The sequence below is a fragment of the Macaca mulatta genome, chromosome 3 (assembly GCF_049350105.2).
Source record: "Macaca mulatta isolate MMU2019108-1 chromosome 3, T2T-MMU8v2.0, whole genome shotgun sequence".
In the NCBI taxonomy this organism is placed as follows: domain Eukaryota; kingdom Metazoa; phylum Chordata; class Mammalia; order Primates; family Cercopithecidae; genus Macaca; species Macaca mulatta.
The window spans coordinates 33,552,835-33,577,528 of NC_133408.1; the positions used below are offsets into that span (position 1 = coordinate 33,552,835).

Sequence of the window (24,694 nt, forward strand, 5' to 3'; positions counted from 1 at the left end):
CCAAAGGCCACTGTAGCTAAAGAAGTTTGGTGAAAAGCATGAGGATGTGCAAGGTTGGAAAAGGGGTTGGAAAAGAAAAGAAAGGTAATAAAGTTTTAATGTCACCTGGTTTCATGGTCATCTTTGTCATTAGGTGGAAACGTTAGGAGTACAGGATTAGAAGGAAAAGATGTGTACACTAGTGATTAAGTATAGTAGCACTGTGTAGAGCTTGTGAAACACTGAAATGAAACATTTTTGCTGTGTTAATTATTACTTTAAAATTTTATTATAAATCTCATGCAAAAGACATACTACATTTAAGTTTTCATTGGTACTATTTGTTTAGTGGTTTGACATAAAACTGTATTATAGTCAGTAATATTCATAAGGTACATAGTATTTAGCAAAACTTCATCTTTACTTTGTTTTTAAATGTACTTGAACATGGATTAATACATCTACAGTTCTTTGCTTTTTTTTTTTTAACTCTTAAGGAATTAAATTCATTAAATGCAACCACGAGAGAGCAGTTCACTTGTTCATGGCATCTTTGGAAACAAACTGCAATTTTATTTCATTTCCTTGTCATTCATACAAAGATTACAAGACTAGCTTATGTGTGGACTGTGACAGTTTTAAGGAAAAATCATGTCCTTGGCTGGGTAAGAGAGATTATTATAGTTACTATCACTCTTATTTAATATGAATAACATAATTTTTAGTATTTTCTGCTGGAAGCTAAACTGTGTACTCTGTTTACTTGTTAATACATGACCATTTTATGGAAAAATTATCTGTAGAGATGTGGTACAGAGTAAATATATCATTCCCTACTAAACATTTTTAATATATTTAATGAAAGGAACATAATCAACTGCCTTTTTATGTTCAGTATAGTGGGCAGATTAGGTGGCTTTATAATGATCCTTGTTTCTGATGTACATCTAACTATCATCCAACTATATTTTCACTTAAAGAAAGAAACTTGCACAGTCTTGGCAACACCGAGGTGTGGTTTTTTTTGTTTGTTTGTTTGTTTTTGTTTTGTTTTTTGGAGGTCTTAGGAACAAGTGAAGAGATATGAGCCATGGTTAGCTTCTTATTTGCTATCAGCAAGTAGACATGAAACATGGTTACATGGTTCACACCTTCTAAATGGATAAAGCTTGCTAAGAGCAGTTCAGTATTGCTACTTCTGATAACTAAAACCTGCCAATAGGAAATTATAGAGAAAAAAATCCGCATAAAAATATAATATTGGAACTGGAAAGAATTTCAGAGGCTGTTTACTCAGGGTTTTTCAAAGAGAGCACCAGATCCAAGCATGCCGTGAGCATGTAAACATCTGGTCAGTATCGTGGCAGAATTCTCCAGAGATGTTTCCAAAGCCAAAGGGGTTCAAGGAATGGGTAGTGATTACAAAGGCTAAATTAAACCAAACTCTGAAGCACGATTAGCACACATTGAGAACACCCTAGGAAGGGGATGCACCGTTCAGGCATTGCCAATTTGATTTTTCTCATAGACCTTTCTGTCTGTAAGACATCATGTGGGATTAGTTTTCTTCAGACCTCCTGTTGTGGATTGCTTTTCTGGTCCCATCCTTCTTCCATGTAATGAGAAAATTGTAACCCAGAGTGAATATATAAATTACGTAAAGGCATAAGTTAGAACTTGAGTAAAACCTCTGAATTCTTAATTTACTATTCTTTCTACCATATTCAAATCTCAAATTTGGAGGTAGCAATACGGGAACAAAGAAATACATGAAGCATATTAAATATATATTAATATAAAGTTTATTTTATAAGTATTTTTTATCAATATATCAACATATTATAATAAATATGCTACATGTACACATAATATATTTATCTGAAATATGTATATTATATGCACAATATATAGTACATGTAAAGTATACCTATACATATATATATTATATATATAATGTATGCACACGCATGCCATATCTGTATGTATTATACGTATTGGAGAATTAGGGAGCTATACTCATGGAGCTATATTGTATGTTTAAGTTTTATGTAGTCAATTTACTCTGCTGAATTTATTAGAAAGAATTACAGGTAAAATTCTGAATTTATAACAGTAAAACTTCTACAAATGGACTATAGCCATATGGATGGAGTATGCTAAGCTCTGATAAGATTTTGAGGGAGCAGATTTATTTGTGAATCCTGAATTTAAGAGTTGTTATTGTAATCAAAATAAATGGAATGCTGCATTATTTGAAAAAATGCTTTTTAAGCTATCAAAATCCACGATGATCATGATGATGATTATACACACTGATCTTTTAGTTACTTTAGTGATTTGACATTTTTGTTACTTGATGGAAATCCAATTTCTAATGTTCTATTTCTCAAATCTCAGGTTATCAAGCCAAGCTATTTAAAGATGTTTTGAAAGAAAGGATAAAAGGAGGACCTGTTAGGACCACTGTGTTTTTGGATACTAGTGGCATATATCCATTCTGTAGTAAGTTAACACTTTCAACAACTAAACACATTTTTTGTTTTTTTTACACTAATCTACATTTGATTCAAAGTGTTCTTTGCACCCACTCAAATTCCATCATGTTCTTTCAGGCAAATTTAAAATTTGCTATCGCCAGTGGGACAAATTCAACTAAGGACTTGATCTTTTTTTAGATAAAATGGAGAGACGCTTGGGTAATATTTTCACAAAGAAACAATCAAGGTTGCACTCCTTCATCCTAAATTTACATATTGCCCTTTTCACCTCTAGAGTTATTTTGGCATATAACATTTTAAGGAGCCATATATATATATTATATATATATATATTTTATATATATATATAGTATGAACACCTATTTGGAAACCAAAACTAGATTATTAATATATAAATATAAAAAAAGGACAAGAAAGTAGCAATCCTCATAATACATTCAGAGTTAGACAAGAGGAGAAAACTTGTAGAACAAGAGAGAATCTCATAGAAATATAATAAATCATTAGATTTATAAGGAAGTATTAAAGCAAAATTATTCTGTTTGGAAATGAAAAACTAGAAGTGGTTTGCAAATAAAATGAGTCCTTTTATGTGAAGAATCTTATGGAGGAAGTTTCGAATGACTGTCATTAATTTTGATTACTGAGAGATAAGTACTTAAAATAGATTCTCATAAAATATTTTAGGTCAGTCATTTTTAGTGTCTTCCAGTCACAGTCACTACCAACTTCAATATATTATTCTTCAAACATTAGTGATGTGTCCTATCAAACAGAATTGGAGCTGTCCATTTTTCAAATTAAAAATTTTATTGAGTTAATTTTATTGAGTTAATTTTAGATTTACATGTTGACATAAGAAATAATACACAGAGATACTGTATGTACTTTAATTTCCTTAAATGATAACATTTTGCAGTGCCATAGAGTAGTAGACATTGGTACAATCCACCCATCTTAATCGGATTTCTCTATACATCTGCCTGTGTGTGTGGCTATATGTGTATTTGGCTCCATACAAAATAGTCACATTTCTAGGGCTCTGTATCTACCACCACAGTGAAGATGCTGAACAGTTCATCACCCCAAGGAATCTTTGTGTTGTGCCTTTATAACTACGTACCCCATCCCCCACCTGTTGGTTTCCAATCCCTGGCATCCATTCATACATTTCTAGAACTTTGTTATTTCAAGATTGTTATATAAAGAGAATCATCCAGCATGTAACCTTTTTAATTGACTTATTTTTTCATTCAGCATAATACCCTAGCGGTTCATCCCTGTAGCATGTATCAATGATTCACTATACTTTTAGTCACTGAGTAGTATTCCACAGTAATATATCCAGAAATATGATATAGATATCACTATATATCGATCTATCTATCCTTAGGGATAGAGATATATTCCCATGGAATACTACTCAGTGACTAAAGGTATAGTGAATCATTGATACATGCTACAGGGATGAACCTCCAGGGAATTATGCTGAGTGAGATAATATATATCTCTCTATATATATAAATAGAGAAATACATATATCTCTATATTATATATCTATATTATATTAATATATTATATGTAATTATATATAATATGTAATATATAAATATAGAATATATCTATATTGCATCTATATATTATCAATATCTATATAGTAGACCTATTTCTATATGTAATGTGTAATATATAGATATTATGTCTATGTATATATAGTATACATATATAACATATATATCATATAATAGATATTATATATCTATAGATAAAGATATTACTATCTACATATATTAATGTATATTATATATAACTATATATTACATATATATCTATAGGGATATATATCTATATATAGATACTATTTATGGAATATACATATACATTTCCATAGATATAGGATGTACCACCATTTGTTTAACCAGTCACCTGTTGAAGAGCAGCTGGGATGTTTTTAGATTTTGGCTATGACAAATCAAGCTGCTTGAATATTGTGTATTAGTTTTTGTGTGAATATGTCTTCATTATCTGTCATGAATTCCCAGGAGTGTTATTGCTGGGACAGAAACTAATTGCACATTTAGCTTTGAAAAAATTTGACCTTTTTTTTTGGAGTGACTGTACCTCTTTACATTATCCCAATTAAAATATAAGTGATCTAATTTTTCTGATTTTTTTTTGAATTTGGTGTCATTATTTTAAAAATTCTTATGCATTCTGATAAGCATACAGTAATACTTCAGTGGTTTTAGTATTCATTGCCCTGATGACTACGAATGTTGACTATTTCTTCTTATCATCTTTGGTGAAATGTGTATTCATGTCTTTTGGACATTTTTCAATTGGGCTTTTTTTCTAAGCTGTTGACTTTTGATAATTCTTTATATAATTTCTAAACTAGTCCTTGTCAATATTTGATCTACAAATATTTTCTTACAGTTTGTAACTTGTCTTCTTATCTGTTTCACAAAAGCATTGGCAGAGAAAAAGTATTAGTTTTGATGAGGAGTAATTGATCATTATTTTCTTTTGGTATGTATCATGCTTTAGGTGTCAAGTCTAAGAACTCTGTGTTGAGCCCTAGGTCCTGAGAGTTTTCTCCTATAACTTTTTTTCTAAAAATAATATAGTTCTATGTGTTACATTTACATCTGAAATCTATTTCTATTTAGTTTTTTTATAGCTCCAGCATCATTTGTTGACAGGTTCTCTTTTATTAAGTGCTTTTGCATCTTTATCAACAATTGGTTAAAATATATCTCTGATAGAGATATATAATATAGATATCAGTATGTATCGATATATTTATTGACATATTTTTTGTACCTGTTTGTGTTGGGTCTATATTTTGATCTATATACTTTTTTCATTTATGTATGTGTTCATTTCTTTTTCTAGTACCAAATAGCATTTAATTAATGTAGCTATATAGTAAGCATTAACATCACGTAGACTGATTATTTCCTCTTCATTCTTCTTTGTCATGATTATTTTAGATCTTCTAGTGTATGTGCATTTCAATATAAATTTTAGCATAACCTTGTGTATATCTGCAAAAATTTGTCTGAGGTTTCAACAGAAATTACATTAAACATATCTTTCAGTTTGGGGAGAGCTGATATCTTTACCATGCTGAATATTCTAATTCATGAATATGATATGTCTTTCCATATACTTTGATTCTTTGATTTCTTCAGTCAGCATTTTATAATTTTCAACATACAGATCCTGTGCATCTTTTGTTATGTGTATACCACATATTCATTTTGGTAATAATTCTAAAATGTATTTCTAAATTTTGGTATCTCCACATTCATTGTTAGTATATAGAAATGAGATTGCATCTGTTGTGTTGAATTTGTTTCCTGGGAACTTGCTGAATTCATTTATTGTTTCTAGGTTAAAAAAATAGATTCATTGGAATTTTCTACGTAAGCAATTATGTTTTCTGCAAATAAGAATGCCCTTATTTCTTCTATTACAATGTTTGCATTTAATTTTTTTAAATCTACTTATTGCAGTGGCTAGAACTTCCAGTGCTATTTTGAATAACAGTAGTAAGCACAGATACCTTTGCCTTAGAGAAAAAAAAAAAATCCAATCTTTTGCCATTAAAGCGTGATGTGACTTATAGTTTTTTTTGTAGGTACACTATAAAATTGAGTTAGTTCCCCTCTATTCCTAACTTGCCAAGAATTTTACCTCATAAATATGTGTTGGATTTTGCCATATGCTTTTTATGCATAATTGATTATGATCATATAATTTTTTCTTTAGTTTGTTGATATGTTGAACTACATTAATTGATTCTAGAATGTTGAACAAGCTTTGCATTCCAGTAATAAATTCTACTTGGTCTTAGTGCATATTTTTAAATACATTGTTGAATTTCATTTGTTAATATATTGTTGAGAATTTTTCTAAGTCCATAAGAAGTATTTGTTAGTAGTGTTCCTTTCTTATTGTCTTTGTCTGATTTTGGCATAAGAGTAATAGTGTATTCATATTACTATAGTAATACAACGTCATAAAAAAAAGTGAGCAAGTTTTCCCTTCTCTATTGTCTGTTCTGGAAGAGATCATACAAGATTTCTGTTAATTCTTTAAATGTTTGGCAGAATTTTCCAGTGAAACCATTTGTGTCTGGAGATTTTTTGGGAGGAAGTTTTACTACAAATTTAATTTATTTAATAACTTTAGGACTACTTGGATTATCTATTTCAGCTTGGTTGAAGTTTTGTAGTTTGTGGTTTTTGGGGAATTGGTCCATTTATTTTAAGGTGTTGAATTATGAGCAGCAGGTTTTTAAAATTATCTTTTTAATGATTGCATTATCTTTAATAATGCCTTTTGTTTTATTCCTAACAGTGATTTGTGTCTTGATTCTTTTTATTTTGTCTGTCTTGCTAGACAACACGGTTTATTGATTTTATTGTTTTTTATTCAAGAATCAGATTTTTAATTTTCTATCATGTTCTTTTATTAAATTTCATTAATTTCTGCTTTGTTCTCTCTCTCTCTCTCTCTCTCTATATATATATATATATTTCTACACACACATATATATTTCTACATACACATCTTTTCTTCTACTCTATTTGGGTTTATTTTATTCTTTTTCTATTTTCTTGAGGCAGAAACAAACTATTGGCCTCAGATATTTCTTCATTTCTAATGTAATCATTTAGTCTATGAAATTTCCTCTTGTACTGCTTGAGCTGTGTCTTATGTGTTTTGATATATTGTATCTTTTTTATTCTGTTCTATGTATTTTTTAGAGAACTCTTCTTTGACCATGGGTTGTTTATAATCATGCTGTTTAATTTCCACTGTTTAGAAATTTTCCTTTTGTCTTTCTGTTACTGATCTTTAGTTTAATTTTATTATGGCTAAAGATCAAACTCTGTATAAATTTTTTAACAATGTCCTGAGGTATTTTTAGTAGTAAAGGATTGATTTCTTTAGGCTCATGCTTCATGGGTACTGGCAATACCCATTCGCATTTTTGGGTATAAAATAATATTTTGTTGGCTGATCTCAGACATCATCGTCATTACAGCATCAACTTAAAGTAAAAAATTCTCCTCTAAACTCAACAGGTCCAAAGTTCTAAATCTTGTTGTCTAATTCATCTAAATCAGATTTGGCTAAAGCTGTGGATATAAGTATTTGGACATAATTTTTCTTCATCTGTGAACCCGTGAATCTCAGGAATCAAATTACCTCCTCCTCAAATACAATGATGAGACAGGGATACAATACCAGTTATAGGCATTCTTGTTCAAAGAGAAGAAAAGTAGAAGAAAAATAGAGTCAACACTCCATGCAATTTTTAAATTCAGCCAGGCAAGCTCCATTTGATTTAAAGACCTGGGAATAATTCCCTGTGGTTCTTGGCTCTGCTCCCTGGGTTCATGGCTTCACATGTTGATCTCTTAGAGTCCTTCCCTCTCTCTTTCAGCCCCTTCTTCTTTAAATGTATAAATGGTAGCATATGCTTGCATCTGAGTAGTTTTTTCATCTTGCTTCTTGTTTGTAGAAATTTTCCAGGCCTCAAAACTTTCCCTCATTTTATACTCTGTTGCTTGTAGTCCAAGTTGGCACTATTTATACCACTATAACCTTCACCAAAGTCTGGTGGATCTCTGTATATGTCACAGAGAGTCATTCATTAAAAAAGAGACTCCTCATATCATTTCTAGATGATCCTGCCTCTATTATTGGCCTCTGCTGAGATGGCTAAAGGAATCTGTGAGTTATATGCCTAATATTTTCAAAGACCCTTTTGTGTGACTAAATGCTCTGATTTTAAAAATCTTTCTGAGGGAAAAGGTTGTCCCAGCTATACCCTCAGCTTTTTCTCTAGAGCTTCATTTCCCAATAATAAATTTCTTAACTTGAGCGTCTTTAGTAAACTCGCTAGGCTGAGGATCTCCTCAAGTCAGGATTCTTTTTAATTTAACAGTTTCATCTCAATTTCTGTCTTTCCTCACACAATTCATGATGAGCACCAAGGAGAAATCTGGCCACACTTTCAACCCCTGACTTATAAATCCCCTTGGTTCAATTTCCGATTTCTTCATTTACAATTTCTGCTTCCCACATAAATTGCAGTATGTAATTCCACTAAGCTACCTGCCATGATGTAGTGAGGATTCTTTTTCTACCAGTTTCCAATAATATATTTCTAATTTCCATCTGAGTCCTCAACAACAGCAAGATTAACATCCTTGTTCATTCCATTAGACATCCATATTTCTCACCAACAGCCTTTTTGCAATGTGGATTTTCTCTGCCATGTTCCTTATTTCCTCCTGTGTCCTTACTAGTACATTTCTACTAACAGTTTATTCAAGGAAATCTAGGTTTTCCTATTATGTTCCTAACAATTCTCCCAGCTTCTTCTCATTTCTAATTTAGAAGCCACTTGTCCACTTGTACATGTTTTTTATAGCTATATCACATCATTTGCATCAAAATGTATATTGATTTCCTATAATGACCCTAACAAATTACCACAAATTTGGTGGCTTAAAACAACACAAATGTATTATCTTAAAGTTCGGTAGTCCAGAAGTCTAATACAGATGGAACTGTGCTAAAGTCAAGGTGTTAGCAGGTGCATTCCTTTCTGGAGGCTCAGGGGAGAATATACTTTCTTAACTTTTCCAGCTCTAGAAATCGTTCGCATTCCTTGGCTTGTGGCCTTTTCATTCACGTAAGTGGACTGAGTCTTCATGTTATATCATTTTGACCCTTCCTCGGCACCACATCTCTTTTTCTGATTCTCTTCTTTTGTCTTCCTCTTCCTCTTTTAAGGCCCCTTGTGATTACATTGGGTCCACCTGGGTAATTCAATATAATATCACTATTTTAAGAACAGCTGGTTAGCAACTCTAATTTTATTTGCAATCTTAATTATCCTTTGCTATATAAGATAACGTACTTGTAGGTTCCAGGGATTAGGACAAGGATATATTTGGGGAGGCCTACAACAATTACAATATGCATACATTATTTATCACTGTTTAGCGATTCCAACATTTAACCATTTCAAGTAAAATGTGGAAACCTCACTTCCATGTAGGCCCGTTTACATTCCCCGCTTTTAATTATCATGATTTTGAATATCAGATTGTGTAATAGTTTTTGTTTCATTCCTTAACATTTACAAAATCAATGAGAAAAAAACCTATTGTATGTACCCATATTTATTCTTTTCCCATTGTTCATTCTTTCTTCATAATGATTCATGATTATTTCAGCAATTCCTTTCTGTATGAAGAAATTACTTCTGAAAATCTCTAAGGATAATTCTGCTAGTAAGATTTGTTTTTTACTGTTTCTTTGTCTAAGAATGTCTCTGTTTCTCCTTCATTCTCAAAGGACAGTTTTGTTGGATGTAAGATTTGAGGTTGGCAGTTATTTTCTTTCAGCACTTGAAAAATGTAATATTTTCTTTTGACCTCTATAACTTTCAGATGTGAAATCCATATGATTCAAATTGGTGTTCTGTAGGTAATGCATCATTTTCTTCTGGCTGCTTTCAAGACTTTTATTTCTTTGTTTTTACTTTTGCAGTTTTATTATGATGTGTCTTGGTTAGAATTTCATGAGGTTTATTATATTTCAGGTTCACTTAGCTTTTTCAATCTGTGGGTTTTTTTTTTCACCAAATTTAGAAAGTTTTCAGCCATCACTCTCTTCTCTTTCTGACACTCTAATACCACAAATATTACATCTTTTATTATAGTCCCACAGATCCCTGAGGCTTTGTTCATTTATTTTTCTCCATCTTTTTCTCTCTGTCATTAAGATTGATTGGCCCTCAAGTTCACTGATTTTTTCTTTTATTATCTCCACTCACTATTGAGTATATCCTGTGAGTTTTGTATCTGCAATTATATTTTTTGTTTCTGTAATTTTAGAAGTCCAATGCACTATTCATTGCACCATGGAGCCACCTTTGCTTCTGTAATTTCATTTTTTCTTTTACAACTTTTTTTTCTTTGCTGAGGTTTTAATTCTTTTCTCATTTTTTCAAGAGACATGTTAACTTTGAATCATTATTGTGATGGCTCCTTTAAAATAAATGTCAGATAATCTCAGCATTGAATTTATCTCAGGGTTAGCATCAGGTAATTTTCTTAACAATGTTATGATTTTCTTTGTTTTTGGTATTTTGGGCAATTTTTGATCATATCCTGGACATTGTATCTCTTGTGTCAAAATCTGAGTTCTATTTAAATCTTTTATTTTAGCAGGCAGTTCCCCTGTTAGGTGTTGGCTTTAGATAGCCTAAGGCTATGATTTTTAGTTGCGTAAAACTTTCGGGGCTATCATATTTTCTCAGTAACTAACTTTTTTTTTTGCTTTTTATGCATTTATACATGAATATAGATCTTGCTTCACAAACTTTTATCGGACTCTCTCACAGCTACAAGTTATCTCATAGAGCCTTTGAATCTTTTTTCTTCTTTTCTATCTTCAATATTATATCCTGTAGTATTTTACTTCCATTTCTCATTTAATAATACATATTAATTATAAATAGTATCATCAAATACTTCCTTATATTTACCAATTTCAGTTGTCTACGTTTTGTCTTATCCTTTCATTCAACTCCTTCCTTCTGGGTTTAACTATTTTCTTGCCGAGGTATATCCTAGTAGTAGCTTTTCAATAGTAGTCTCTCTCAGTCTTTTTCTTTTTCTTTTCTTTTTTCTTTTTTTTTGCCTTTCCTGAAAATGTCCTTATCCTTCCCTCACTCAGGAATGAAAAGATAGGTTAGGACAGAATTCTATATTGAAAGTTTATATGCTCAGCACATTGAAAATATGAATTCTCTTGTTTTCAGATACATTTTTTTCATTTATCTTCAATCTAATTTTTCCATGAAGATAATCTATCATTTCATCAGACTGAATGTATTCATTGATTTATTTTTTTATATTGTTATTTTCCAGTCTCAATGGTTTGTTCGAGTCTGGATTAAAAATTAATTTAAAAAAACTATTTGTGCTATTTCAAAATAGAGATTCATGTCTATCTTTGATATAGAAAACTCTCAGAAATCAGCTCTTCTTCAAAGTTCCCCTTCAGAGCAAGTCAGATTTTCTTTTTTCAGAACCATATTACCACAATCCTGAAGCATTTTAATGTAAATTTGTGGGAGTCTTTTAACATGTAACTAGTGTAAACTTAAATTTCATGTTTCCTGGAGTTTTATTTAATCTCAAGAAACAATTTATGTTTTCACCTAAGACTCACACTGAAAAAGTAGGAAGAATTTTCCTAGTTCCTCTTTCAATGGTGGGTCAGGGAATTTCAATTATAAGGTTCATGGCTCTGTGCAGGGAGCTCCATTTCAGCTTTGTCCTTTAACATCATGTCCCCTGTTCCTGCATGGAGGTTGACAGCTCAGCCTCCATCTTTGTGCCACAACAGGCTCTGAAGTCCCAGAGGGGTCCAGGGCTTCAGTTCTTCTGGCCTTGGTGCTAATTTCTCTTTGTTTCTGCTTTCTGACTTCCCCTTCCTTCTTCTGAGTTGGTTGCGTATTGAAACATGGATTGTACACGTAGCATTTTCATGTACTTATAGTGGGAGGGTGGCTTAATCTGTAACATCTCAATATTCTATGCTGTCAGAAATCATCTGAGCAAGCCTGAATGCCCATTTTTATGGGCAAGGTGAATCAAAGTACCTTGCCTAAGGCTGTGAAGTAACTTCAAAGTGAGAAGTGCTTATTTATACCTCTTATGTCAGAAATGGGGAAAATCCAATTATAAATCCATTGTGTTCTAGGAGGTGGGTGCACCAAACTTGGGATAACTCCCATAGTCAAAATTTCCTGTACAGGCCTGGCAACATATAGAAGTGAGTTCAGCATCCTTGCCTGTGAAAGACATACTATACCAAAGTTTAGTAAAGGCAATTTGAATAAGAACTGCTATGAACTTACCTTATATATGTATATATTTCACAGTCATTCTTGAACAGCCAGTGAAATTAGGAATTACGTTTGGCAAGCAATAGCTGGTACTATTAATCAGATAATTAAGAAATCTTATCATATTTACCTTAGATCTGCTATTGAAAAGTAAAAGTTGCTTAATTGGCCTAATTTCTGGAAAGTTTTGGTTTTCAGACCAGCTAGTATTTAGGAGCTATTTGTTCAATACTTCACCATAACCATTACTGGCTAGCAGGCTTTTTCATCTCTCATGTTTAAGAGTAATCAAAAATTGACAAGCAAAAGGTAAAATATATTACCCATTTACCAAATGAGTCCTCTCAATAATATTATTTGCATATGTAATATGAGCCTAGATTATATATCTATCTATACATACACACACATATTTATACACACACACACACACACATATATATATATCTGAATATGTACCAAAACCAAAAAATTAAAAAATAATGTGAGTTGCATTCTACATTTTTATTTTGTAGCCTATTATTTCATTCTCAGTATAACTCTTCCGGATAAAACTGTGATGGATGGCTTTTTTTCATTTAAATTATTAAACCAGCTTGGAATGATTGAAGAGGCAAGGTTTTATAAGTAAGTAAAATTTACTATTTTCCTCTCTCATGTATTCAATGTTTGCTTTCTTCAGTATCCCATCCAACAGATAATTTAAAGAGTATAGTTTATTTTTAATCCAGAGAGTCTTAAAATGCTAAATATTAAAAGGATCTCATGTGTTATATTCTAATTCCTTTATTTTACAAAGAAAGATAACATATGTTAAAGACGCTCCCTTACTCTAAACAACTAGTGACTTTAAAAGTTATAGGAGTATCAGGAGATGGAGACCATCCTGGCTAACATGGTGAAACCCCATCTCTACTAAAAATTCAAAAACCTTAGCTGGGCATGGTGGCACACACCTGTAGTTCCAGCTACTCAGGAGGCTGAAGCAAGATAATCGCTTGAACCCAGGAGGTGGAGGTTGCAGTGAGCCACGATCATGCCATTGCACTCCAGACTAGGTGACAGAGCAAGAATCCGTCTCCAAAACTAAATGAATAAATAAATAAATAAATAAAATAAGTTAAAGAGTAAAAGACGACTTTGTTTCTTTCTCTCTCTTTTAACTCTCATTGCAGTGTTTTTCCTAACCGTATTGCCTTCTAACTCTCTCCAGTTTTCAGGCAATATCATGTTCACAGTGATGTGAATAAATGTTTAGCGACTTCTGTAAATAGAGTGACACAATTTTAGTGTTTCAGGGAACTATTCCCACCTACAAGGCTCCCAAATAATAGGGGAGGGTTTTGTTTTCTTCTCCATCTTTTATTTAACTTTTTATGTATGTACATATGTATGTGCAAGTGTGTATGCATATTTTTAAGGTTATATAATTATATAAAAGAATGTTCTTGGTTTCAGCTGGTTGAATATATATTTCTGTGTTTAATAAATTCTTAAACTAGAAAATTATTTTTTTTCTTAAATAAAAGAATGATATAAACTGGCACACTACTATATAGTTGTGGTTTCCAACCTGCTGTGCTAGACTTCTAACTAGCCATTAAACAATGAAATGATTTTCAAAAGGCTCACAGGCACCATATCTAGTGATTAAAAGAAATATCAAAGTGTATTTTGTTGTGGATAGAGCAATTTGGCTTAAGTTTTGACTGGTTATTGAACACATTAGGATTTCAGGAAGCATGGTTGGTATTTCCAACATTTACTGCTGTCACAGTATAGGTAGTTACAGTGCATGAATTAGCTAATTAACTAAATTATTGTGTGATGGACCTTGGACCTTGAGAATACAGTGACATCCAAACTCTGTGAGCCAGGAGAAGGTCCCTGACTACTTATTTATTTGCACATTCACCAACAATGGCAGTGAAAATATTTAATGTTACAGTATTGTTAGCACAGGTAAAATCTGAAACGATATTAAAATATAAAAAGTAGCCATAGCTCGTAACAGTAGGTAAACCTTTCAAACGTTGGAATCCACAAAAAAACTAATGATAAGTTCTCCATAACGAAAATATAAAATACCTGTGTACTGAAGTAACATAAAGACCATTCCATCATGGGATGCCATGATTATCCTTAGCAATAATATCCTGGGTTACAAGTCCTGCAAAATTTTTAAAATTTTGGATAAACATATGTTTAATATTAGATTGTGTAAATGTAATTTTCTTAAAGTTAATAAAGACATTGCAGATGATTTAACAGTTGTATAGAACTGGTAGTGAAAGAGTAACAATTATCCGTTTTCCTTTCCCTTTTTAAACTAACCTTCAGTCACCCAAAGAAGATAAAATAAATTAAACAAAAATTCCAATCCAAATTCTTGACTTTCGTCAAGACCCATCTTTTATTGAGAGAAACTTTTTGGCCCTTTTCACCTAATTTTGAACACTGAATGTTTTAAAATAATAACTGACATTATTCCATAATTGTTCATTACTCTAAATTGCTTACAATTGTATTTATGTATGTATATACATATACATTCACACAATATCTATTGTTTGTTCTTATCAAAAACATGATTTTTGGCTATTAAATTGATTCAATTACTTATTCAAGTTATTCAGCATCAAACTTATTCAGGTATTTCTCAAAATAATGAGAATCCAAACTGATACAGACAGCATTTTGTTCCCAAGAAAGTCACAGAATGCTGGAGACTCATGCATAATTGCAGCGTTTAGTAAAATGTTTTATAAAAGAAGATCACTTAATGTACTGTTGGAGCACAGAGAAGAATCAAGGAAGTATTTGAAAGCAAGGCAAAACAGTCAAGGAACAGAAAGGATGTAACAAAAACCTAGAGATATGAGAGTACCTGATATAGTTTGGCTGTTTGTCCCCACGCAAATCTCACCTTGAATTGTAGTAATCCCCACGTGTCAAGGATTGGACCAGGTTGAGATAATTGAATCATGGGAGTGGTTTCCCCCATACTATTCTCGTTGGTCCTGTAGGTTGCAGAAGACAAGAATTAGGGTTTGAGAACCTCCACCTAGATTTCAGAGGATGTGTGGAAATGCCTGGAGTTCCAAGCAGAAATCTGGTGCAGGGGCAGAGCCCTCATGGAGAACCTCTGCTAGGGCAGTGGGGAAGGGAAATGTGGGATTGGAGCCCTATACAGAGTTCCCACTGGGGCACTGCCTCGTGGAGCTGTGAAAAAAGGGCTGCATTCCTCCAGACTCCAGATTGGTAGATCCACTGACAGCTTGCACTGTGCACCTGGAAAACCTGCAGACACCCAATGCTAGCCATGAAAGCAGCTGGAAGAGGGGCTGTACCCTGCAAAGCCATGGGGTGGAGCTGCCCAAGGCCATGTGAGCTCACCTGTTGCATCAGTGTGTGCTGGATGTGAGACGTGAGTTAAAGGGGATCATTTTGGAACTTTAAGGTTTAATGACTGTCCTATTGGATTTCAGACTTTGATGGGGCCTGTAGCCCCTTTGTTTTGGCCAATTGCTTTCATTTGGAATGGGTGTATTTACCCAATGCTTGTACCCCCATTGTATCTAGGAAGTAACTAACTTGCTTTTGATTTTATAGGCTCATAGGTGGAAGGGACTAACCTTGTCTCAAGTGAGACTTTGGACTTGGACTTTTGGGTTAATATTGGAATGAGTTAAGACTTTGGGGACTGTCAGAAGGGCATAATTGTGTTTTGAAATGTGAGAAAATGAGATTTGGGAAGACCATGGTGGAATGATATGGTATAGCTCTGTGTTCCTACCCAAATCTCACCTTGAATTGTAATAATCCCCATGTGTCAAGGGCAGGACCAGGTGGAATCCTGGTTGAATCACAGGGGTGGTTTCCCCCATATTATTCTCTTGATAGTGAGTAAGTTCTCAAGAGATCTGACGGTTTTATATGGGGCTTCTCTATTTGCTTGATTCTCATTCTTCTCTCTCCTGCCACCATATGAAGTAGGTCATGTTGCTTTCCCTTCCGCCATGTTTGTAAGTTTCCTGAGGCCTCTCCAGCAATGCAGAACTGTTGAGTCAGCTAAACCTCTTTTCTTCATAAATTACCAAGTCTTTGGTATTTCTCTGTAGCCACATGAGAACAGACTAATACAGTATCTAAATTCAAAAATTGCACATGAACACAGGCCTAGAACAGATGTTTCAAATTTGTTCAGAAGGCAAAGAAACTGTTGGTCTTGAGTTAATTTACAAACATTATACTCTATGTGGAACAGCATGAAATAGTGATTTTTATTCAGATACTTGGATTAGTGCATTGTCATGAAGGAATGTAAAATATGGGAACATATACACATGTGTTATAATCTGTCCACCTAATCTTGGCTAATGGGTTTACTGTTTTTCTGTTAATAATTATTTGCTAATAGTCATTCATCATTTAACAATGGGAGTATCCTCTGAGAAATGCATGGTTAGGCGATTTTGTCATTGCTTGGACATTATAGAGTGTATTTACACAAACTTAGATGGTATAGCCTGCTACACATGTAGGCTATATGGAATGTAGTGTAGGTTTATAACCTAGAAGCAATAAGTCACAAACATGTACAGCATGCTACAGTATTGAATACTGGAAGCAATTATAACACAATGGTACATATTTGTCTATGTAAAAATATCTAAGCATAGGAAAAGGTACAGTGAAAATATAGTGTCATAATCTTACGGGACCGCTATCATATATTAAGTCTTTTGTTTACAAAAACATCATTATGCAGCACGAGTATACATTTAATTATGTTTTGGGATTTAAATTGTCTTTAAGATGCTACAGGAATCAAAGAATTTTAAATGATCTTTTATTTTCCTTGGTAAAATGGAAACAGGAATATTTATTCACTGTAGAAAATGTATAATATTATATAAAATAGGAATCACCTATAATTATACCATCCAGGAATACCTACACTTTGCATTTGGTTTATAATCATTCTTCCCCTTCCTCCTTCTTATAGACACATTATTTTTTTATTTAGCAAAATTAGGATCTGATTGAAATGTGTTCTGCATCCTGATTTTTTATACTGAATGTTATTTTTTCTGTGATACTAATGATTCATTGGACCAGGCATATTAATATGCCAGTATAGGATGCTAAATGGGAAATATTAATATTGGATATTCTCAGGCTCAGACATATGAGTAATGCAGAGATTAGAGGGAACAAGACATGAGATAGGAGGCTACAGAAGTAGTTACTTTGATAATTCATATGAAAGATAATGTGAGCCTGGATCCAAGTCAGTGGGAATAAAAAAACAGGCTAAGGGGGATTCTAGAGGTTTTGGGGCTGTAGAACAGACGTGTTGTGTGTTTGCATGGTTAATTGAATAAGTGAACATTAAGGAAAGAAACCAATCTAGAGTGACTTCAAGTTTTGAGCTTTGTGACTATTTAAAAAGTATAATGCTATTCTATACTGAGCTAAAAGGTACATGGAGAGAATCCAATTTAATCCATTCATTACAAATTATTGAGTTCTTCTATAGACCAGGATCTGTGCTAGGAATAGGGGATACAATTCTGGACAAATTAGATGTCTGCTGTTATATAAATTAGATGTCTGTAGCAGATAGATTTTTAAATAATAATAAAAATAAAACAATGATGCCCATCATTCTACTATTCAAAGAATTTTTAATGAGCATCTACACTGAGCCAGGCACTGTGTGAATTGCTGCGGATACTGTGGTGAGAAAATCAGTCATAGTCTTACCTTCATTAAGCCCGTAGCATAATGAGACATATAAGGATAGTCAAATAATTATAAAATTATATAAGTAAAATCTGCTCATGAAAAACTGTCTTGACATAAATCATAGTGTATATAGAAAATTAAAATAGGGGATGTAAATTAGTGGGGTGACTAAAAGTTTCTCTATTGATGCTTATATTGGTCGAGTCCTAAATGGTGAACAGGAGTCATTGCCCTTCTGCATTCCAGGCAGAAGGACCAATAAATACAGAAAATCTGAAGCGTAGAGAAGCATGACCGACTTCAGGAGCTGAAGGCCATTTAGTATGTTTAAGAATAGAGGTTGGGGCCAGGCATGGTGGCTCACACTTGTAACCTCAGCACTGTGGTAGTCCAAAGTGGGTAGATCACAAGGTCAGGAGTTTGAGGCCATCCTGGCCAATATGGTGAAACCCTGTCTCTACTAAAAATACAAAAATTAGCTGGGTGTGGTGGGACGCACCTGTAGTCCCAGCTGCTCAGGGGCTGAGGCAGGAGAATCGCTTGAACCTGGGAGTTGCAGTGAGCCGAGTTTGCGCCACTGCACTCCAGCCTGGGTGACAGAGCGAGACTCCATCTCAAAAAAAAAAAAAAAAAAAAGAATAGAATAGAGACTGGGAAAGCAAGAGAGAAAGGAGAAATGTAGAGAACACTTAGATATATCATAGAAATTAGAACTCATAGGCCATGTTCCAGAATTTATATTTTGTTCACTGGGCACATGAAAACCACTGAAGTATTTTAGTTGTGGTGGTCAGGTTGAGGCCACAGTTGGATTTTTCTTTTGGAAAAACAATTTAACCACAGTGGATTGGAGAGATACAAAGCAAGATGCTGTTGCAGGAATATAGACATGACACAATGGTGTGCTGGGCTTGAAGGTTTATCGTTGAAATGGAAAAATGAGGGATTCAAATCAGTTTTGATATTTCAGAGGTAAAGTCAATAGAAATTTCTGATAGATTGAATGTGGAGGTTGAAAGAAGGGTGCTATCAAGGGTGAATCCTATTTATTTGACTTGGGTAATAGGTGGTGGTGCCATTTAATACTCTGAGACAATGTAAGTTTTAGTTTTAGGTTTTTTTTGTTTGTTTGTTTTTGTTTTTTTGTTGGAGAAAGTGTTGGAGAAGATAAGTCATTTAGATTTGAACCTAGTGAACTTCAGGCATCCTTCTGATATCCAAATGGACATGGTGAATGACAGTGGATACATGTAACTAAAACTTAGCATACAGGCCTTAGCTGAATGTAGAGATTTTGTAGTCATGAGCAAACTGTTGGTAATTGAAACCACTGCTGTGGGTGTGAGTTTGTATGGGAAGATAACACATTCCTGTCTGGATATGCTGAATTTGAATTATCTCTGAAAAATTTAGATACGTTCATGGAAAGACATTAGTGATACATCTAATGACATTGTAGTCTGTGAAATAGAAAGTGGTAACCCTGCCAGGAGGTAGCAGAGATGGACTTTGAGCAGAATGATCATGTCCTCTTTTTGGTGTCTAGCTGCTGCAAGGAATCAGAAAGAGAGCAGAAAAAAATATGAGATGGCAGGGAGTGCTGGGTGCCCCACTGGTTGCTCTTCAGCTGTTCTCTGTGTGATTGTCACCTTTGATTAACCAAGTTGTTCTTGACTCAAAAGAGAAACTTCCTTAAACTGATTTTTAAAAGAACTTTTGTTTCCTTCACTTCTGTCCTCTTCTTTAGTCCCTTCCCTTTCTCCTCCTTCTTCTCCTCCACCTCCACCTTCTTTTCTTCCTATTCCTTCATCCTTCATCTCCTCCTCCTACACCTCTCCTTCCTCCTTCTCCTTCTTTTTCTCCCCTTTGCCATCAGTTTTGTCTAGTGAGAAAAAGTGCAATAGAGTAGCTGGAGTTCCTCTTGGGGTCACGAAAGCCCATATTGAGATAAATGAGTCCAGGGACCCACATTTCTGGCACATAGGGATGAGAAATTGAGCAGAGCAGTGAGGAGCGTTATTAGCTTTGTGGCTTTGGGAAAGACTTTTATATGCTCTGATGTTCAGTTTTCTTATCTGTAAAATGGTAATACTCATAGTACCTAATAAAAGAGTCTTTCAGGTAGTTAAATGAGGTTAAGTTTGTAAAGCTTAATTATATTGTAAATGCACAGAAAATTGTACTTATTAAACACTGTATTTCTGTTTTGAATCTCAGGCCTTTATAAGTTATTGTTCTAGATCAAAAATATTTGATAAAATATTTTTAAGTTATCTTTTAATCATCTAGTCTATTTAAGGAACTACGATAGTTTTTAAACGGTCTAAAAAACACATATAGGATGACTTCTCTAATTCTAGTCAAATGTACAATCTAGACATCTACTCAGAAAGACATGTCACTTTTTCCCAAAAGAAGCATTTTCAAAATAGTTCTATGAGGGAATGCATTTATTATTATTTTGCATTTATTATTTTGTTCTGTTATAAATTACTTTTAATTATTTTAATAAATATCCAATAATATTTTGTTTGGCCTTCTCCCCATAGTATTGTTCTCTGTGGCCTCCCTTATTAGGATTATATTGATTTTAGAATTGAATTATGTTTCAAATTATTAATATGCTAAGTGTATCAAATTTTCTCTCTAGAAAGAACAAACCACTTTGTAAACTTCAAGAAATCAAGATTCTTGCTCAATTTTACAATGACTTTGCAAATATTTCAAGCATTGGTTTGACGTATTTCCAGAGCTCAAATATGGAGTGTTCCACATGCACATACAAGATCCAGAGTCTCATGTTAAAATCACTTACATATCCAGAAAGGTAAGAAAATTAAATTTTGATTTCAACGTGTTATCTTTTAAACTTGAAAATATTGCTTTGTTAAGTAATGGTTTAAGAATTCATGTATTCAAATATCTGTTTATTGTGTATTTCAGACTATATTTTACATAAATATTAGAATCTCAAAAAGGTTTAAAGGTTTTTTTTTTTGGCTTTAATAAAATTTACTTGGGAATCTCATTGTCTAATTAAAGAAAAAACACACACAATCATTTCATAGACACAATAAAGATAAAAAACAAGTAATACCTATGCCTGCCTTAGAAGTTTACCAGTAATTTCTTTCATATACATACATATTAACAGAGTGGTGAGAGTCCTTTTCCACAATTTTTTAGATGAGGGTCAATGTCTAAAACTCTCTAAGAAAACATATGGTGACAGAAGATAGACTTTATCGTGACTTCCAGCAATATCTTCTTTCTCTTAACTTCATTGCTGTTTACTTAGGAAGACAGAAAAGCCCACTTTAATCTGCTGTATCTAAGATCCTATGGATCACTTGAGATTCAACCCCAAGAATACACTGACAGGAGTGAGATTCTCAGATGTTTACTATAACAGCGCGAGGAGAAGCTGACACTTTACATTGCCGTTTTATAGTCACATGTCTTGGTTTGTCAGTATATCACAAATATCTCCATTCCTATTAAAATGTAACACAATCCTGACTGGGCACCATTTTCTTGAAGGCGATATGCTCTAGAAGTGTTTTTCTTATCACATTTAATATGCTCTTCTCAGTTCTACATCCTCACAGAGGTTTTCCCACTATCCTTGTTCCACATGGTATAGATGTACATGTTTGCTGTAGAAAAATCTATATTTCCATTGACAACACCCTGTGAAATCATTAAGAACTATTAAAAATCTCTTTTATAAGTTGGTCATCTGTCAATCTGCATGTATGAGTTGTCCAAACAGTAAGCATCAGCTGAGAGCCTATAGAAATGGGTGTGTAGATTGTTGGGAATCTCTTTTTTTTAGTTGACTGTGGTGCTTCCTCTTTATTTCTCTTTATGTTCCTGTATTTATATATATTTATTTCCCAGTTATCTTCTTGTCAATGTTGAACATAGTACACAAAAACCTGTGGAGAGTAAAAATAAAAATAATAAATGTTAATAATATACATTTAGATGAGGCCTGTATCAATAGAAGAGAGTTGGGAAGTCATTTTATAACTTTTGTTGTGATACTATTTAGTTACTGAAAAGTCAGTAAATCAGATGTCACTAAAATGGCAAAAATCTAGGAGTAATTGTATTGTTCCATGCCTTTGATTGAAATACTTAGATTATCTATAATCTATAACTATACTTATATAATACACAATTATTATAATCTATAATTAAACCATTGACCTAATATGCTGATATTTTTGCTTATTTCCTTTAGGTTAGTTTATGTATTCATTTATTTATTCAATGTTGTTTCAATTTGTTCTATTTTTTAATTATAATTTAAGTTCTGGGATACACATGCAGAACGTGCAGGTTTGTTACATAGGTATGCACATACGATGGTGGTTTGCTGCACCCATCAACCTGTCATCTACATTAGGTATTTCTCCTAATGCTATCCCTTCCCTAGCCCCCCAAGCCCTGACTATTATTTTGAAGATACAAAGCCTCCACTACACATAAGAATGGAAATTATATTTGTAGTCTACTAAGGCTAGGCTGTAAAGGGGCCAGGAGTTTTGCATCATTGTAACAGGGGTTGTTGTTCCCTAGTTGCCTTATTAAAACCTTCTAAATGTAAAGTTGGAGTATAAATAGAGATGTCTAGAAGTTATAGTGCATGCTTTCTTCCTGGGATTTAAATGTAAAGAATTTATATTATCCAGGGATAAAGTTTTCTCCCTATGGTATCATAAATACAAGAGAATTTCCTTCTCAGTCCAGAGGCGGCACACATTGTAAATCTTGGCCAGACATCAGAAATTTAGCTAAAATATTTGCATATAAAACAACCTGTAAGCTCAAGATGAGAAAGAGAAATTTAGTTCCATTCATGTGGACAGTAAAAAGAACCAAGGATAATCCACCCTCTGTGTACATGGGCAAATGCCAGGTCAGCTGCCACTTTCATCATTTAAGCAGAAGTGAACAGGAAAAACACAACAAAACAACGACAAAATGAGGCCTAATGCAGCATAGCAATGCAAGAAGAAAAAGCATAACAATCAAGATTTAGAAATATGGTTGACTTTTTAAAAGATTTACAACAGGAAACAGAAGAAAGTTCCATAAAGCATTGCTCAGTGTTCTCAATGGTATTTAACAAAACAAAAATCCATATAAGAACTGATGAAGAGTGAGATGATGAGACAACTGATTGCCGTTAAAAGAAGGTTGACTGAGTTTAAAAAAAAACAAACAACTAAAGTTATTTGGTATCAACATCAAAGTAGTAAATAATAGATTTGACCAATAATGTAGAAAATATATTTATTGATAACTTATGGAATAAGGAGATACAAAAATAGAGAAAACAGGGTCTTAGGGTGAAATAACTGAAATGCAATATTGTGGATACCTAATGTTGCTGAAGAGGAGACACAACAGAAGAACTAACTGCAGACGTAATGAAAAAAATTCCCCTTCAACTGAGGAAAAGAAGACACAGATCTCAAATGGAAAGGATGAACCAAAAACCGGGAACTAAAAGAACTAAAAAAACAAACATTTAGGCCTATTCTTATAAATTTTATTTTAAAACTTTGATGATGAAGAGAATTCTGCAAATATTCAAAAAATTATCAAGGGAGTAGAAGATTCAATGTTGTAGCAATAGCAACTCTTGTTAAATGCACCTACAAGATTCACATGACTCCAGTCAAAATCTAAGGTAGATATTGCATGGTTCTTCCTAATCAATTTGGAGTTACAAATAATAAGATGAGCCAAATGGTCTGAATAATGAATGTTGTTTACAGCTTTATGAAACAGTAATATTCCAAAACAACAATAAAGATATTTGATACTTGAGGAAGAATATAATGGAATAAATGGAAAATTCCAAAATAGAATTTTGTAGATAAGAATAGCATTACAGAAAATGATGCCAGAATAAATGGCAAGTGAAAAAGACTTTGATATGCATTATATCAAGATTAATTTTAGATATGGTAAAGTAATAAATGTATACTGGTAAACAAAAAAAATGGAAGAAAATCTAGGCAAATGTTTATATTTGCGCAATAATGAAAGCCAAGACAGAAAACTGAAAGGAAAATATTACGGTTGCCTATAAATATACAAAATTAAAACTGTGTGTCACAAACAGAATTAACAAAATTAAACTGAAAAAACTTTTGTAATGTATATGACATAGATTGATTTAAATTATTTATATATAAATAACTTTTACAAAAATATTTTTAAAATACATTCTAGTTGAAACATGGAAAGAAATATCCTTCCAGTTGTTTAAGCCAAGAAACCTGGGTTCATCACAGACTAATCTTTTTCTTCTCACTCATCATCCAATCGTGAAATCTCTTTGTTCCTACCTTCTGAAAATATCCAGAATTCTTCACCACCTGTATTACTACAAACTCACTAAGTTTTATCGTCTCTCCTTGAATTATTAAAATAGCCTCTTAAGTGTTCTCTTGCTTTTAGCTTTGTGTCCTATAATTTGTTGTCAGTACAAGTGTCCAGAGTG

The 24,694-nt window shown here is 33.0% G+C and overlaps 1 protein-coding gene across 2 annotated transcripts in view; it reads left to right on the forward strand.

Moving 5' to 3' along the window:
• LIPI (lipase I) overlaps nucleotides 1-24,694 on the forward strand; it is a 103,581-nt gene that overhangs the window by 37,000 nt on the left and 41,887 nt on the right. For both annotated transcript variants that reach the window (XM_028845411.2, XM_077995895.1), the window contains 4 exons: nucleotides 477-644; nucleotides 2,377-2,481; nucleotides 12,939-13,050; nucleotides 20,825-21,001. In XM_028845411.2, the coding sequence (XP_028701244.1) occupies nucleotides 477-644; nucleotides 2,377-2,481; nucleotides 12,939-13,050; nucleotides 20,825-21,001 (562 nt within the window). The remainder of the gene's footprint in view (nucleotides 1-476; nucleotides 645-2,376; nucleotides 2,482-12,938; nucleotides 13,051-20,824; nucleotides 21,002-24,694) is intronic.